Source organism: Strix aluco, chromosome Z, assembly GCF_031877795.1.
Source record: "Strix aluco isolate bStrAlu1 chromosome Z, bStrAlu1.hap1, whole genome shotgun sequence".
Taxonomy (NCBI): domain Eukaryota; kingdom Metazoa; phylum Chordata; class Aves; order Strigiformes; family Strigidae; genus Strix; species Strix aluco.
In genome coordinates this window covers 92252911-92268235 of record NC_133971.1, presented here as the reverse complement: position 1 = coordinate 92268235, position 15325 = coordinate 92252911, and the positions used below count along the sequence as shown (strand labels likewise).

Below are 15325 nucleotides of genomic sequence, written 5' to 3'. Positions count from 1 at the left end.
GAGAAAGCCACAGTGGCGAACATTCACAGATGATAACCTTAAAAAGGAGGGGGAAAACCAAGAAGTATTTCAGCAAACAGAGATGCACTCAGCAAAGGACACCACTTACAGATTTTCCAGGGAACTGGGGAACTAATCCACTTAGGAAAGCCTTTTCAGTTCCCATTTTAAGGCAGACAAACTGAATTTTCAGTCACAGAATTAATCTGCATTGCAGTGATTTCCCTGGGGAAAGCAACAGAAAATCTAACCTGTTTGGGTAGTTTTTGTCAGTTCTCATGTTGCCCCAGAAATGACAACTCCCACAAAGCCAAGTGGCTCCTACATAAAAGCAAAGTGGCCTGAGCCACGAGGGCTCAGCTGGGTGCTGCAGGGAGAATTTTTCAGGATACACTGAATGGAAAGCTTAAGTCCAAAGATTCTGGGTATCTCGTGGTGATGGAGAGAAGATTCAGGAGATACGTCAGCTCTTATCTTTCCAGATCTGCACCAAACTCCACAGCGCTGTTCTCGCTTAGCTGGTGATACACCTGAAATAAAATCTGAGTCTGGCGTCCACCTCCACAACCACCACCAGACCCAGAATTTTTATTTTCAAGCTTCACAAAAGCCAAGAACTCAGTAGGGCTGAAATGCAAACTCACTTCACTCTTGTCATCCATCCTGACATTTAAAATATGTGGATAAACAGCGCTCATTATTCACAACACAGAGCCTTCTCATGTGATAAAAACATGAGAACTAAAGCAAAGTCCCCTATTTAGCTGGTAACGTCATGGATTTTATTATTATTATTGTTCCTATTTCCTTACTGGCTATGAGAAGACTGGCAGGCAGCAGACCCTACATCTAGCACAGTGCAGTTAAACTTACCATCCTTCTCTTTACTTGGATCTGTAAATTCCCTGGTACAATTCAGTGGTTCTCCAAACACTGTGCAGCCTGGCACCAGCTCTTGTGGTCTGCGAGGACCTGCCCAGAGCTTCACGGCTGGTCTACGCGTCCATTTCAAACGGCAGCAGATCGGAGCTTCCCAGCACTATCTGGCTGTGTGAGAAAACCTGAGTGCAACCACCGCCTGTTACTCAAATGCTCCTACAGACTAGCAGAAGACAGCAGGGAGGATGGGACAAGGGGATGCAGTCAGACAAATCCCGGTGCGGAGGTTGCTCAGGCAGCTGAAGGACTGCAATAGGCGGGGAGGTGGAGGCTGTGCAGAAACCGCCTCCCTGGAAGGGATGCTGAGGGCAGCGGCCGCTCGTTCCAGCTACCTGCGCATCCCCGGCATCCCCCACCAGCTCCACAGGCAGGAGTGGTGGTCCCGTCCTGGTCTGGGAGAGAAAAGGACGCTTTTGTGGTCAGGAAATAAACACATTACAGCAGGGAACAGAGCTGAATTTGGGCGGCTGTAACCCATTCCCAGGTCTTAAGGCTTTATTTTGGAGATGTGACAAACAGCAACATATGGAATGAAAATGAAAAAAAAAAAATCCCAAACAAACTCATATTGTTTAAATAATACACTCTATTTTATTTTGTCTTAAAATAGTTTAACCTTTATGCTACAGACTTGTTTCAAAAAAAAGAAGGTCTCATCTTGAACCAAAAATATATATATTTATATATATAACACTCTGTTTTATTATTATTATTTCTCCAAAGACCATTAAATACTAGATGGAAAATGAGAACTAAATAATGAGTGTCGAAAAGGATCAACTTTTTAAACTAGAGTCACACATTTTAAACATTTATACTCTAAGCAATGATTTGTCTTCACTACAGAAGATTCCAAGTTCACACTCCAGCAATTCAGGAACTGCTAAACCATGAAGGGCTTGACCCAATGCACTGAAGCCAGTGGAAAGCCCCGCATCAACTCCAGTGGGTTCTGGATCAGGCCCCAAGTGCACTGGTTCTTAGCCATACAACGGCTAACATTTGTCTTTCCTGCTGAGAAGAGCAAAACCATCCAGGCACCTTTTGCTCTCTTTTAAAAAAAACCCCAACCCTAAAGACACAAAAAAACCAAACCAAACAAAAACACTTCCTAGCTATCCAGTGATGGCGGTTTTCAGATCACTACCCTTCCAAATTTGTTAAGAATAAGAGAAAATATGTAGTGTTTTAAATAAAAGAAAACCTGCATCAGACTACAATACATGAATTGTTTAAACAAACACAGTGCACAATTGGAGGAAGTTTGGTTAGGACACAGTCATTTTTATATATACATGGAAGTCACATCATATACAAACTGAAAAACAAGAGAGTTAGTTTGCATTTTTCATGGAAGGACTACAAATGGGTCCCTGCAGCTTTCTTCAAAACTGATCTTGAAAAGACTTTGTGAAACAGGAAGAAGCAGCCACACTAAATCACTGCTCCAAAGTTACCTTTACAGCATGTGTGCGAGCACGCTAAAATGACGGCCGAGTTGCATGATTAAAATATGAGGAGAAAAGACTGACAGCCACTACTGATACAGTGCCCCACCCGTACAGGGCTTCTCCCTGCTGCAGTGTGAACGGGCTCCATCCACATGCCGCTCCCTCCCTCCCTCCCTCCCACCCCCGGGGAAAAAAATCGGTCGCTAGAAGCACCACATACGTTTTTCTGGCCATGCAATACACTTATGTTCAGTGTTTTAGAAAGCTTGAAATTGGAAGATCAACCCCTTGCCTAGTTGTTCTTTAAAGTGCAGTCATAACTGTTCTGCTTATTAAAGGAAAAACTGGCTGTTACTAACGATACTGCCACTGCTGGTATTTTTCCTTTAAGTTATGGTAATTATTTGGGTTTTTTTTTGCCTACAGATAAAATTATTGTAAGCCAAATAAATTGAGGAACCAGCCAACACAAAAGGAAAACAGAACTTCTCGTGTCCTGACTACCCCCTGCTCAGCCTTAAATGGCAAAAAATCTGAATAAAACTGTACAAAATTCCTACTAGAAACATTCTGAATACAAAGGAACATTTTAATTGCACAACAGACGTTTAAAGTGAGTAACATCTTGTTAAAGTCTAATCTTTGGTTTTTGCCTTAAGAAAGGCTCAAAATGACAGATGAGGGGCAGGAATTTCCATATATACTACAGAAACTACAGCCCGCTAAAGTAAGTAGTTCCACTGATTTCGGTAAATATTCTGGCGGAAAGTGTTTCCTGGATCATACCCTAAAAACAATTCCAAAACTAGGATAAGACACATGAGCTAAAGCCAGGAAAATGGTGCAGATCTAGGGTTTTTTGTTGGTTTTTTGTTTTTGTTTTTTGTTTTTTTTAAATAATAAAAATCACAACCTTAGGCCCTGATCCTACAACATCTTTTAGGGCAGAGTTTTAAGCACTTGGATGCCCTACGAGTTCCAGCAAACTGTTCGAGCTGAACCTACGCAGCTGCTAAAGTGCTTTGCCAGACTCAGACTTTGCAAGGTGGTTGGTTTTTTTTTTTTTTTAAATGGTCAGCAAAGCAAGTAAGCAACAGCAGAAATGAGGACTATGAGCAAAACGTTTCACTTCTCTCCTTCTCCTACTCCAGGCAAGACTCAGATATCAGTAAAAAAGTTCAGCTGTATTTAACAAGGAGAGGCATGCTGGGCCTTCTTATTACTTTTCTTTTTCTTGTGCTTTTGCAATAATCAGCTGCTACTAAGTCACTACTATTACTACTTTGAACTATAACAAGCTGTGGGAAATGATCAGTGAAACACAGTAGTCAAGTAGACAGAAGACTCAGCACTGAAAAGAATGTAAACTATAAATTATATTGAAAATAAAAATCCTTTAATTAAAAGCTGTTCAGTGCATATGTTATGGGCCGTTTGTATTAAAGACAGTCCCTCCTGCTGGTAACATAACCAAATCAGCTTGGGTATAAATACTTTTGGCCCAATTTTCGGAAGTGTTGAATACCCCAGTTCCACTGAAATCAGTGAGGACACAGCATTTCTTAAAATCACTGATGTTCACACAGCAAAACACTAACTTCTACTAACAAACTCAATATACTGATAAATTAAAAATGTTCTGGAGTTGGAGGTGGGAAAGGGTGGGAGGACCTAAATTTGCACAAAGTTATTTTTTCAGATTAACACACACACGTTAGTCACTGTAGACGCGTTTTAAATTTGGTGCTATTGGGTTTTAACTCTGGGAGGAATCCTCCTTCGAGAAGGCAAAACCGTTTAAAATTGTATTGAAATTACACTACCTTCTTATGGAAATGAAAAACTTCGTGGGTTTGAATTTCATAATGCCAGGAACAGGCCTTCTGAAGCTGAAACTTTTAACAATGAACTTCTGTGCAACAAAGGGGAGAAGGGGTGGGGACAGAAACACAGTGACACTGCATTACAGTAGATATTTGCGTCTGGTATCCTCATCCAAAGTGAGGTCTACTACTTCTGTGGGTGAAGACCAATTCTGCTGGGGAGTCACAGCTGTCCATGATTGTGTTTGCTGAGTGTTCATGTACTGTGAGCCTGAGCCGTGCTTCCAGGAGGACACACTCTGAATCACACCTCCCCGGGGATGCACACACCTGTAGCAAGGAAAAAAACACAGAGGATTAAAGCTACTATTGAATTCAGGCATAAAATTCTTAGCTGCAGTGTTTTATCACTTAGGCATCTTGTCCTTCTCTGAAATGTCCTCATGGATCTTCCATTTGTAGCCTCCGTGACGTCTTAAATACCCAGTAAACAAAGCTAAGACTAAACTTAAACTTGAGGGTGGCGGTGGGGATCAAATTATTTTTAAAAAATGAATTCTGGCAGTGGGTGTAAAGTGATATTCCTCACAAAATACATGCATAGATCCCTAGGATCTTCAAGAAGTCTGCCCTGTTGTGTGTAGTGCCATGCATTATTCACAAGCATCATTTCCTGCTAGCAGTTGCACCCACTGGACTTTTAAAAGGAGAAAAATTTTAAGTGAGGCTTGATGAGACAAAGACAAAAGCTATCTTTCTATATGAGATCAAACCCATGATAAAATAAGGACATAATGATACTTTCATTACAGTAATTAAAAGAGACATCTTGTAATTACATTATTGCAGCCATTACATTTATTTTTCTTTGTTGTTCTTAGCTAAAAATTACAGACATGCTGGGAAATGCTCACTGGTAACAGTAGAACTCCACTTCAGCAAAACATTTAAGCTTTCAGTGATTACAGTCAATGAGACTAAACTGTGTATTTAAAGATAAGCACACACTCAAGTGCCTTACTGAAGAGAGGTACATATCTACTTAGCTGCTCAGCATTTTACCTATTATATTAGATATGTGACAATTGGAGTACAAGCTAATAATAATTAGAAAAAAAAAAAACAAAATGAAAGATATGACTAATTTTGTTATATGATGAAGTGATGACAAGAATTTACTGGAGTCTAAGATGATCACTCCATTTCCAGTCGTAAATCTTAAACAAGGGCTAGTAAAACTCTATACCTAGTGCTCCAAAAATTGTTTTGCTCTTCTAAGCACTGGTGGTGGCTGTAGCTGCTCCTGGCTGCAGATGTAAGCAGGAGATGTTTGGCTGCTGGGGTAACCTTTTTCCATTTCTTTCTGAAGGCATGTGTACTGCATTTTAGGAACACAGGTTTTCTGCACTGGTCAAATATCCCTGACATTTACACTTTATTTGTTTTCATTTAAGGTAGTGCAATTTTTTTTCTCCAGAACTACTGAGGTTATGCTCATCTCTCTTGGCTCTGGTTAGAGTTTCATGAAATAGAATGAAAAATCTCATTCTCTGAGCTGTAACTTCTCTGAATATAAATGTCTCATTTCCTTCTCAGATACACTATTTAGTTTTGGATGTGATGCTCAGAATTACTTTTTATTACTTCTTCAGGCTTAAAAATACATACTTAAAGTACGTATCTACGAAGAATTAGTAATAAGAGACTGGAACACTAACAAATGTGAGGGATCTTATTTTTTAAAGCTTTCTTTTAAGAAGAAATATTTTTAAGCATAACTGACAGGAAAAGCCGGTAGCCAAAGCACACTAAATATGATGCTTGCTCTCATGAACTGTGACCCATTGTTCTGATACAGAACAGTCCTCAATGCTTAGGCAAAGCTAAAAGTAACTTTTCTCCCTGAAAATGACAGAAAACAAGCTATGAATTATCTCATAAAAATGATACCTCACAAAAATAAAAGTGTTTATCCTCAAACAAGTCACACAAGCAGCCAATAGCAAAACGTTCAATCAAACACTAGCTCAGGGAACATGCTTACCATTCTGTAGCTGAGGGAAGATATCAAGTAAAAGCAACCAAAAAAGGAGTGGGGAAAAAAAAATGGGAAAAACCAGTTTTATACACATGCATGTTGAAAAAAGCTATTGGAGAGAAATTAAACAAACTGAAAAAGATGACTTGGTGTACTAAGTAAATGCCAAGTAATATTCCAATGATGAGAAACACCACCAATTCACTAGCAATCTGAAAAACTACAAATTATGGACAAACTCTAAGGTGTCATGACTCACGCCAGTCCAACTACGACATGGAATATGGAGCATGATAAAAAACAGTGTGAGCAAAAGAACTGAATCCAAACAGCATACTAACTAAGCATGCAAAAAATACTGATCAAAAACCTAAACCTTTTCCAAACGACAACCCTATCAGAAGCCCATCAATACTTCATAAATGCAAGCCTAGACCTGCAAGAGAAATAAAATTCTAAATAGGATTCAAAATGTGTGAGAATTCAATGGAGCCAGTAAAAAACAGTCTTTGGGGGATGGCAGATGACTACATGAACAAAGGAAAGCACAAAAGTGTGCTTTAAGTCTGTCTTTGCTGAAATTATTTCAGTTTGTATCTACTAAACCTGATTTTAAACAGCAACTCTGCATTTACTTAACATTTTCTTTCTTGTATGTAGTAAATATTATCGAGGTAAGCAGTATGGAAGGCTTTTGACTGGGGGACCTCAAGCAGAGGGGCTGTGCGTACACAGTGCTAGACAGATTTACACAAACTAGGACTGGAAGAGAAGTCCACACTGCTTATGATCCTCCAAGCCCTGGGTCTGCTGGATAAACAGCCAGGAGAGCTACTTCCTAAAGAGTCAGTGTGTTCCAAAAGCATTAGCCGTGAAAGGACTTTCACTCTTCTAACAGCAAAGGCTAAATGTCCTTCAGCACCTTAAAATTTTCTTTCTTCACATCCAGCAGCACTGGACTGTCCCCACACTGTCCGAACAGTTTCCTGCCCTGGAAATTGGGTCCTGCACACCTTCCTTCTTCCCTTCCTCAAGAAAGATGTGGTGGAGGGACAACAAAGAACAGCTCTGTTCCTTGTCCCTCACACTCCTTTTCCGCCTCCAAGCACCCACCAGGCAGCAGACTAGTTTTATAAAAAGCTTGTCTGTATACTGTTTTAACTTGCTTTTATTCCACCAAATTAACCCTCCATACTGTATGAAAATTCCAGTCTTGTTCAACTGCTTCATAATACCTCAAGCCAAGGAAAGATCATAGAGTGAAGATGAAGAGTAACATCAAAAAATACCTATCAAGAATTAACAGATGAAACACAGCTGGACAGCTTTCTATCTGAGCTTCAGAGAAACCTCTGGCTTCCTTACCCTCATCTACTTTGGGGGTTTGAACTCTCCTGTATCTTGAAATAAAACCAAGATTCATAAAGAACCAATTTTTAATCCAAAGGGGCTACGCTATGACATTAGCCATTGAAAAGCTGATAGTACTTTTACACCTAGCGATTAATTACATAAACTGGAACCTGATTAAATGCTTAAAGTGAGTATTTTGAAAGGAAACAAGAAGCCACATAAATATTTTTGTTTATGTATTTGCGTATTCACACTACGCCCTTAAAATTTGAATTCCTAAAATGGTTCCTGATGTATGTAAATTTGGTATCCCAATATCTGGTATTTTAATACTACGTATGTTTTGCCTGTTAATGTTTGGTATCAAATCACAAGCTTAATCTGAACACATATGAAGTTGGTAGTGTTCTAAAGAAAAACACATTCTGATATCACCGTGACCAGTAGAATAGAAAGAAGTGCAACGTTTGCTATTTTTGGGTATCAATCATGGATGGATAACTACAGAAGTGGAAGTCAGCAGTTTTCTTCTTTATTAATTTTGGCAATACAGATGTTCTGATACAATGAAAGATACACTGGAAGTGGAAAAAGCAAGAGAAGGGAATTCATACCTGGCATGTTCCTGAACTCCAACAATCTCTACTTCACTATCAGAAGAGGTGATATTAATTTCTTCCTTGATCTGGGCATTACCAGAAGTTTTGTCACTTGCAAGGAAGCTTGGATCCAAATGACCTATAGATGGGGAAAATGCAAATACAGCCAACGTTTAACAGATTACACAATTCAGAAATTAGCTGGAAAAGTCATTTCTCAAAGCTAACAAAAAAAAAAAAGAGTGAAACACTGAGATCGGAAAAATCTTACTAGATCAAGTTATCCAACTTTCAGTTCATCACCTGATAGAGGATGACCACTGGATTGATCCAGTCTCAATGGCTCTAGTGATGGTGCCATCGCACAAATGTGAACAAAGCCCGACTATTGCATCAAGAACACCTGCTGTAATTAGGTCTCCAGCTGTTATTTTATGACAATGTTAAGAGCTAGACTGTGCCCAAACCTCTTTGAAATAAAGAAACAAGATTATCTATTGTCAATAAATCAAACTCGATGATACTGTGGCAAATAAAGCCTATAGGCTGGACAGAAACATCACACACACCAGAGAAAATGAATTTATTTTCTTTTCATTAAGGGGAAGCCAGTCAATGACAAAAACCCAACAAACCCATCAGTTTCTGGTCACACTGCTTCACACATCTGCTCCAACATTATTACAAATGCTTAATTTTTCATAAGTTCCACATACAGCAGTGTTGTTTTTTTATTCAGCGGTCTGTCAGACAAGACAACCTACCTAAATATTCACAACTAGCGAGGCATGTTTTGTCTTTTCTACCAATTAGTGCTAAGAAGGTTCTTCACCACAGTTAGTGAAGCTGTGTTGTGACATTAAATGATACTTGCATGGAAAACACAAACTAGCCGAAATTATTATTTGTATTACAGAAAATAAACAATTTAAAAAAACAATTAAAAAGATTTCAGTAAAAAGAGATAACTTCTACCATTTTTTTTCCTTAAAAAAAGGGATTACTTCTATTGTCCCTTTTTAGCAGTAATGGGCAGCCCTGAAGCAGATGACACTACCTACTTGGAAATCACTCACTCAGATGTATAACACAGGGGGAGAATCATTTGTCGAGCAGGAAATCTGAGATTACAGAAATATATTATGTACATCTAGTTTGACTGGACACCTCTTCAAAGATGAGAGGAGGATGCAATAAGGATCCACAGAATTTCAAAGGTGTGAACATGCAGAACTGATTATACCCCCAGGTAGATCAAGAGGACACAGAAAGAAGAAATTAAACTTAAAACAAGTGCCGGAGAAACCTTCTAATGACTGCTTAAAGTACTTGGAAAAGATGCAAGCAAGCAGAGGGGCAGAGACCATACAGTATGTTTAGTGTTTGGAAAGAGAAGACCCTTGGTGCAATGTGCGATCAGGGTTAGCAAGGGAAGGAAACCTGTGTGCTGCATTGTATCCGAAGGAGTTTCCACCTTGTAAGACAAAAAAGATGTCAGCTGAACTTAAAATGAATTAATAGCCCAGGCAGACTTTTCCTAACGTTACAGTTCTGCTGAACATTTCTTGGCAAATATTACTGACTGCCAGAAAGTCCCCAAATGGGTTATGGATATTTCTTTAATAGAAGTGGCTGGGCACACTGTGAAACGTGAAATGGAAGTGCTCAGAGGCTTTGATTCATGTGCGGGCAATGCAAACCGGGAGCTTTACGTGATTACTGCCCCAGGGATTCGCATCGCCCCGCTCCTCAACATCCCTGCTGCTATGGCACAGGCAGAACGGCAACACAATCCTTGGCCACCGATTCATGCAAACTGGCATGGATACCAACGTGCCTTAGTATCTTGTATTAATGATGTACCACCATTGTGCACCCTTTACCAGGCAGGGCAATGTCTGGCAGAGGGGCAAAGCAGACCAGCTCTTCAATAGCCCCCAAATGAATGCCCAGATGTATAAATGAGAGCCCCAAAAGAGCAGTATATTACCACAGCTTTAAGTTCAGACAACAAAAAGGTAATTAGCAGTAGAGAAACCATGATTAGTGGAGTAAATATTGCAACAGTAGCTGAGTGTAAATCAGGATTACAGCATACAGATAGATTTACAGCCTCTGGCCATACAAACTTCATGCCTAATAACGTGCCTACGCCGTTAATTTCTTTGCATGAATATTAGGATGACGCCCAAAGGAGATGCTTTGTTTGCCCTACAACATCAGGGCTTGCAAAACAGCCCAAAATATTTGCCCATGCACAAAGATGTGATAGTGTGTCCTAATAAGATTTTTCACTTAGATAAAGCTTTTGTTATTTTCCCATGGGAACACATCATTTAATGCCTGTTAAACTAGATACTGGCTGAAGATTAATTTGGGAACAAGATGTAAGATTTGAAGATTCTGCTTTCCAAATATGCAATCCTAGACAAGGTAAGAAAAGGCCAGTACTGACAAATGTGCAGTCAGAAGCGTACCAAGGCTACAGGGCTCTGGGGCAAGGTGTATGTAAGAAGAAAAAGAGATTCATCCTTTCGGACATTGACATGGCCGTAGCGCCAGAACCAAATTTGTCTGGACATGTTCCCACAGGGTCCAGGGATGAAGAAGCTTCTCGAAGTTTTCTAGTTTTCTTTTACCTGCCAGCCTCCTCCTTGCAAGTTCCCTTGGATATAGGTGGAAGAAGGAAGACAAAGTTCTACCTGCGTCGCAGCATTGTACTCATAAGCAGAAAGTGGAAGAAAGCTTGGTAAGAAACATTACTTTTTATTTCCTTACACTCCTTTGAAGTACCAACCCATTAGTGCTATATAATAAAGTTAATTTCAGCTGTTCTAATAGTTTAATAAATCACTTTATACAGGAGTGGGCTTGTTAGGGGTCAAATAGCTAACCATTAGTCAGCTGCTATCCCAAACAATACCAGTGAGCTTGGAAAACACTGGCTAGCTTCAAAAAGGCTGGAACAACATCCAGCCACAGACCACAGTGAAAATAATGCAACAGAGATTCTCGTATTCAAATATAACGGAACATCTCTTTCAAAATCAGCCACATACTTGTATTTCTTTAAGCCTTACAGACATAGAAAAGTGGCTCAGAGCTACCAGGACACTTTCAATGTAAGTGCCCTTTTGCAGGCTTAGGTTTGGAAAAGACAGCATGGAACAAAATACTGCCGTGCTCCACCACTGCAGCAAGACTTTGTGTCTTATGCAGCTAAAAATCTTAACAAGGGTATTAAAAAAATGAGTGGAAAGGAAGGCAGTATGTTGGCATACAAGGCTACGGGGATGAAGTCAACAGAAAATACTCCGTTAGCTCTCTGCATCCAAAACACAGCAGCATTTCACGTTGTTGCTGAACTGTTTTGTTAGTGAGGAGGTGCAAGCACTTGGTGAAGCTGAACAATTTTTATGAGCTACATGAACTTCTCTGAATTCTTCCACAGTACTCCTGCTCTTGCTTTCTTGAAGGAAATTTCTTTGCTGTCTCTTGATGCTAAACCCACTTACCAGCACCTTTTCACCCTTCAGCTTTATCTGATGCTGGTCTGTCCAATTTTCTAAGGTATGTTAGAAATGCAGATGTAATATGGGAATAATTAAGGCTTGTATTTTAAAGAAATAAAGAGACAAACAAAAGAGACATACACAGACAACTACAATACTTAAAATGAGATTATGATCGGTTTACTAGCTGGTGGCACGGGTTGTCATAATCAACCATTCAGTAACAAGCTTGGCTGACTTTCATTTTTTAAAAAAACAACACCAAAACCGCAGACCTAAGTTCCAAGAAGTAATTAGAGGGAAAAGAAGGACAAACAATAATTAAGAAAATTAGTGTCAGAAAATACATTGCAGGTCTTTGTCAATTTTTATCAGTTGTAACTTGGAATAAATGTCAGACCTTTTTAATAAGCACCTGTACTGTTGTATTGCAAAATCCACACAGGGAGCTTTTAAAGTTGTATAAACTACAAAAATACTGAAAGCAAGAAAGGGAGAGACACCAACTAAGATACTGGAACAAACATCCAAGGAAGAGAATTTATACGAACCTGTATCAGCACTCAGTTCATCTCGCAGCCCTCTGGTTCTCCAGGCAGATCCTGAGTCTTGATTTCCTAAAGAATTACTGTGCTCTTGAACTACTGCAGCCGCCAACAGATTGTCCACATTTACCACTTCTGGGTCTGAATTTGTGTCTGATATATCATAATGAGCTACAACTGGAGGTCCATCTGCAGAAGGAGAGAAAAGCAACGTGGATTAGAAGTCAGCATACTGTGAAAGACACCTTTAAAAGTACAAATAATTTGTTTAAGGATTAATGCATTCTCCTAGATGAAGTTCTTAAAAGAACTATAGTTGATATGAATTATTAAACCTCAGTTAATGAACACAGTCTGAGAGTACAGAGACATTTTAACCTTTGCATACACAGAAAACACAAATGTAAGAAAAACATGTTTATCAATGTATCGGTTGTGTATTATTTTTTACATTAACACATAAACATCTCCATATCTGACAATGTTACATTTACAGTCTTAAAATGATAAAACCTTCAGTTTAAAATAAAAAATAAAAAGTTATAGGACATTAAATTTGGCAAGACATTTATCTAGAGGATTTTACAAAACTCAAGTAACAACTTACATTACCTTAGGGCTGATGGAATAAAACTAGTTCTTTGATATAACTGATCCAGTGAAAATAAAGTTAACGTTAGGCAACTTTCCTTTCATAACATTTATCTATAAAGGACAGGGGAACTTTTCAAAACGGCAATGTTTTTTGGTTTGGATTTTTTTTTAAGATCAAGAATAGCAAGAAACAAAACTCTGTGCAGTGATAAATACACTTTTAATTCAGTATGATTACCATATGAATTTTTGGCCACAAAAGTGAAGGAGGAAAGAGGGAGAGAAAATTGCTTACATTGAGTCTGAAATCCATTCTTGAGGAATAACAGAAAGCTAATTTTGGTCTATTTTGTTAGGATGGACTATTTTCTTTGTGAGGAATGAAAATCACTTATAATTGGAAAGCATGCTAGAAACAGAAGAGGCTCAGAAAAAAAGTCAAATTCAAGACAAGGATTAATGTGGAAGCAAAGAGAAAATGGATAAGTATGTAATTCTGAAAGGATGCGTATTTTAACTCAAATGCCTCATCTCAGCTACACCTTATCGGCTCGAAGTGCATGAAAGTAGCTGGACTTCCCACTCCCCAAATGGCAGAATAAAAACTTTCTTTGGGCCAAGACTTCATCCACGAAAATGAGTATGAAATAGAAAAACAGGCTGGGCCAAAGCTCAGCTCTTTTGCTACTCCTATTCTTTAACTCCAAGGAAGTTCTGGCAGTTGAGTGTCTGCAGCACTTTGCTGTTAGGGGTATGATACATAGAGGGTGTAATTTGTATGGGATAATATAAAATAATCACAACCTAATAATGTGTTTAGGAAGATAGGACCTTCAGAGTTACAAAATGACTAAAGAAATCTTTAAACTCACAAAGATTAAAATGAAAAGACTTTTCAGGAAAGATTGGTTTCTTTTAGGAGTGTTAAGTGGCTGTTGAAGATGGAACACATGAACTAAAAGTTTCAAATTTAGTTCTCTGAAAAGCTGTTTCTACTGAGGCTTTTAGGGTGGGGTTTTTGGTTGGTGGTTTTTTTTTTTTTTTTTTTTGTAACTTGGTCCCCGAAACATAATTCAATTCACTATTTTAAGAAACTCCTATTTTGTGATTAGCAACACACTTCATTAAAGAGTGACCATATTGCTTAAGTTGTAGTAAAGATCAGTTTTGCAACAAGATATGAAGAAATTCACAACATATTTCCAATCAGACCTGCCTCCAAAACAATGTCATAAAACAATGTTATATTACAAACTTAAAACAGACCCGACAAAAATAAATGGGTAGTTAAATGCCAATGTATTAAAGACCAAACTGTTCGTAACATGAAACACTGATGATTATGACTGGAAAAGAAGTTTGGAATAATGGAATACCAAGTTCAAAATTAAGCTGGCTGATGTTCAGTTAATTATTTGTGAAACTTGATTATTAAATTACATGCAGAAGTTGCAACTGGACTGAATCATGAGAGGCACGTCTTCTTTCAGTCTTATCATCAGAGTTCAGCGTGAACATATATAATGTGATCTATAAAAATAAACAGTTGAGTGCAGAAGATACGAGGGTCAAGTACAATATTGACTATTTGACCATTTTTTCGATAGATTATCTAAAATTTCAGGAGCTATGTACTGTTCCTTCAGGTCTCTGTTTCTCTCGCTTCTTACTACAAGCTCCAAAAGCAGAAGCGAAATTTGATTTTAGACAGACGTGTCAACACAAGTAAAATTATATTTGGACAAAAGGCACCAATAGTCTCAAGTCAAAATTGTACCACTCCTACATGTATAATCATGCAAAAATGTATAGTAAATGTATATACATGCAGAGTGATATTCTCATCACCTACCCATAGAAATAACTTGTGTGAAAGTCTTCATCAGTAGGAAATACAAGCATAAACTTGTTATCTGTAGCTCCACTCTTGTATCTTCCACACTTCCAAACAGCACACCTTATAACTTAGCTTAAATTTAGTATACATCAAACAGACAAAAATATTTTCAATATAATTTACATACTGTAATTATATTTGTCAGTGTAACAGCCACCAATTTAACAGTCTGGAAAAAACAAGCTGCCTATTTACAAAGCAATCACAGCAGAGATCTATTTTTGCTTTTCTCAGCCTTGCCTTTCAGGATCAGATTTGGAAACGAAAGGCCCCCTGACATACCTATCACCCAAGATAACGGCAATGATGCTGCAACAAATCCTAGGATTCCCAGCATGTATAAAAGAAGAAATAAGCAATAAATGTCTATGTGTGTTTAAAAAAACCCCCAATAAACAGACTGATAAATAAGTTGTAGACAACCACAACTAGATGAAAGTTGCAGCAAAGGCATATTAAAAAAATCCTCTAAAAATCACCCATTCCCAAAAGCCTGTTTCCTTTTCAGTGCTACCAGGACAGGACAGGACGGGTTAAATTTGGAAATAAATAATACTTCCCTAGCCAGCTACGT

At 38.5% G+C, this 15325-nt stretch overlaps 1 protein-coding gene across 3 annotated transcripts in view; it reads right to left on the bottom strand.

Annotated features, from left to right (window-relative positions):
• The window catches only part of ARK2N (arkadia (RNF111) N-terminal like PKA signaling regulator 2N), a 47244-nt gene continuing 31919 nt past the window's right edge, over positions 1–15325 (bottom strand). The window contains exons 3-8 of one of the 3 annotated variants that reach the window (XM_074811740.1): positions 12267–12449; positions 8219–8342; positions 4358–4543; positions 1272–1331; positions 874–1061; positions 1–37 (exon numbers count right to left, since the gene is read on the bottom strand). In XM_074811740.1, the coding sequence (XP_074667841.1) occupies positions 1040–1061; positions 1272–1331; positions 4358–4543; positions 8219–8342; positions 12267–12449 (575 nt within the window). In that variant the 3' untranslated portion in view covers positions 1–37; positions 874–1039. Of the gene's footprint in view, positions 38–509; positions 560–873; positions 1062–1271; positions 1332–2577; positions 4544–8218; positions 8343–12266; positions 12450–15325 lie in introns of those variants that run through there. The other 2 variants (XM_074811738.1, XM_074811739.1) reach the window with 2 other exon arrangements.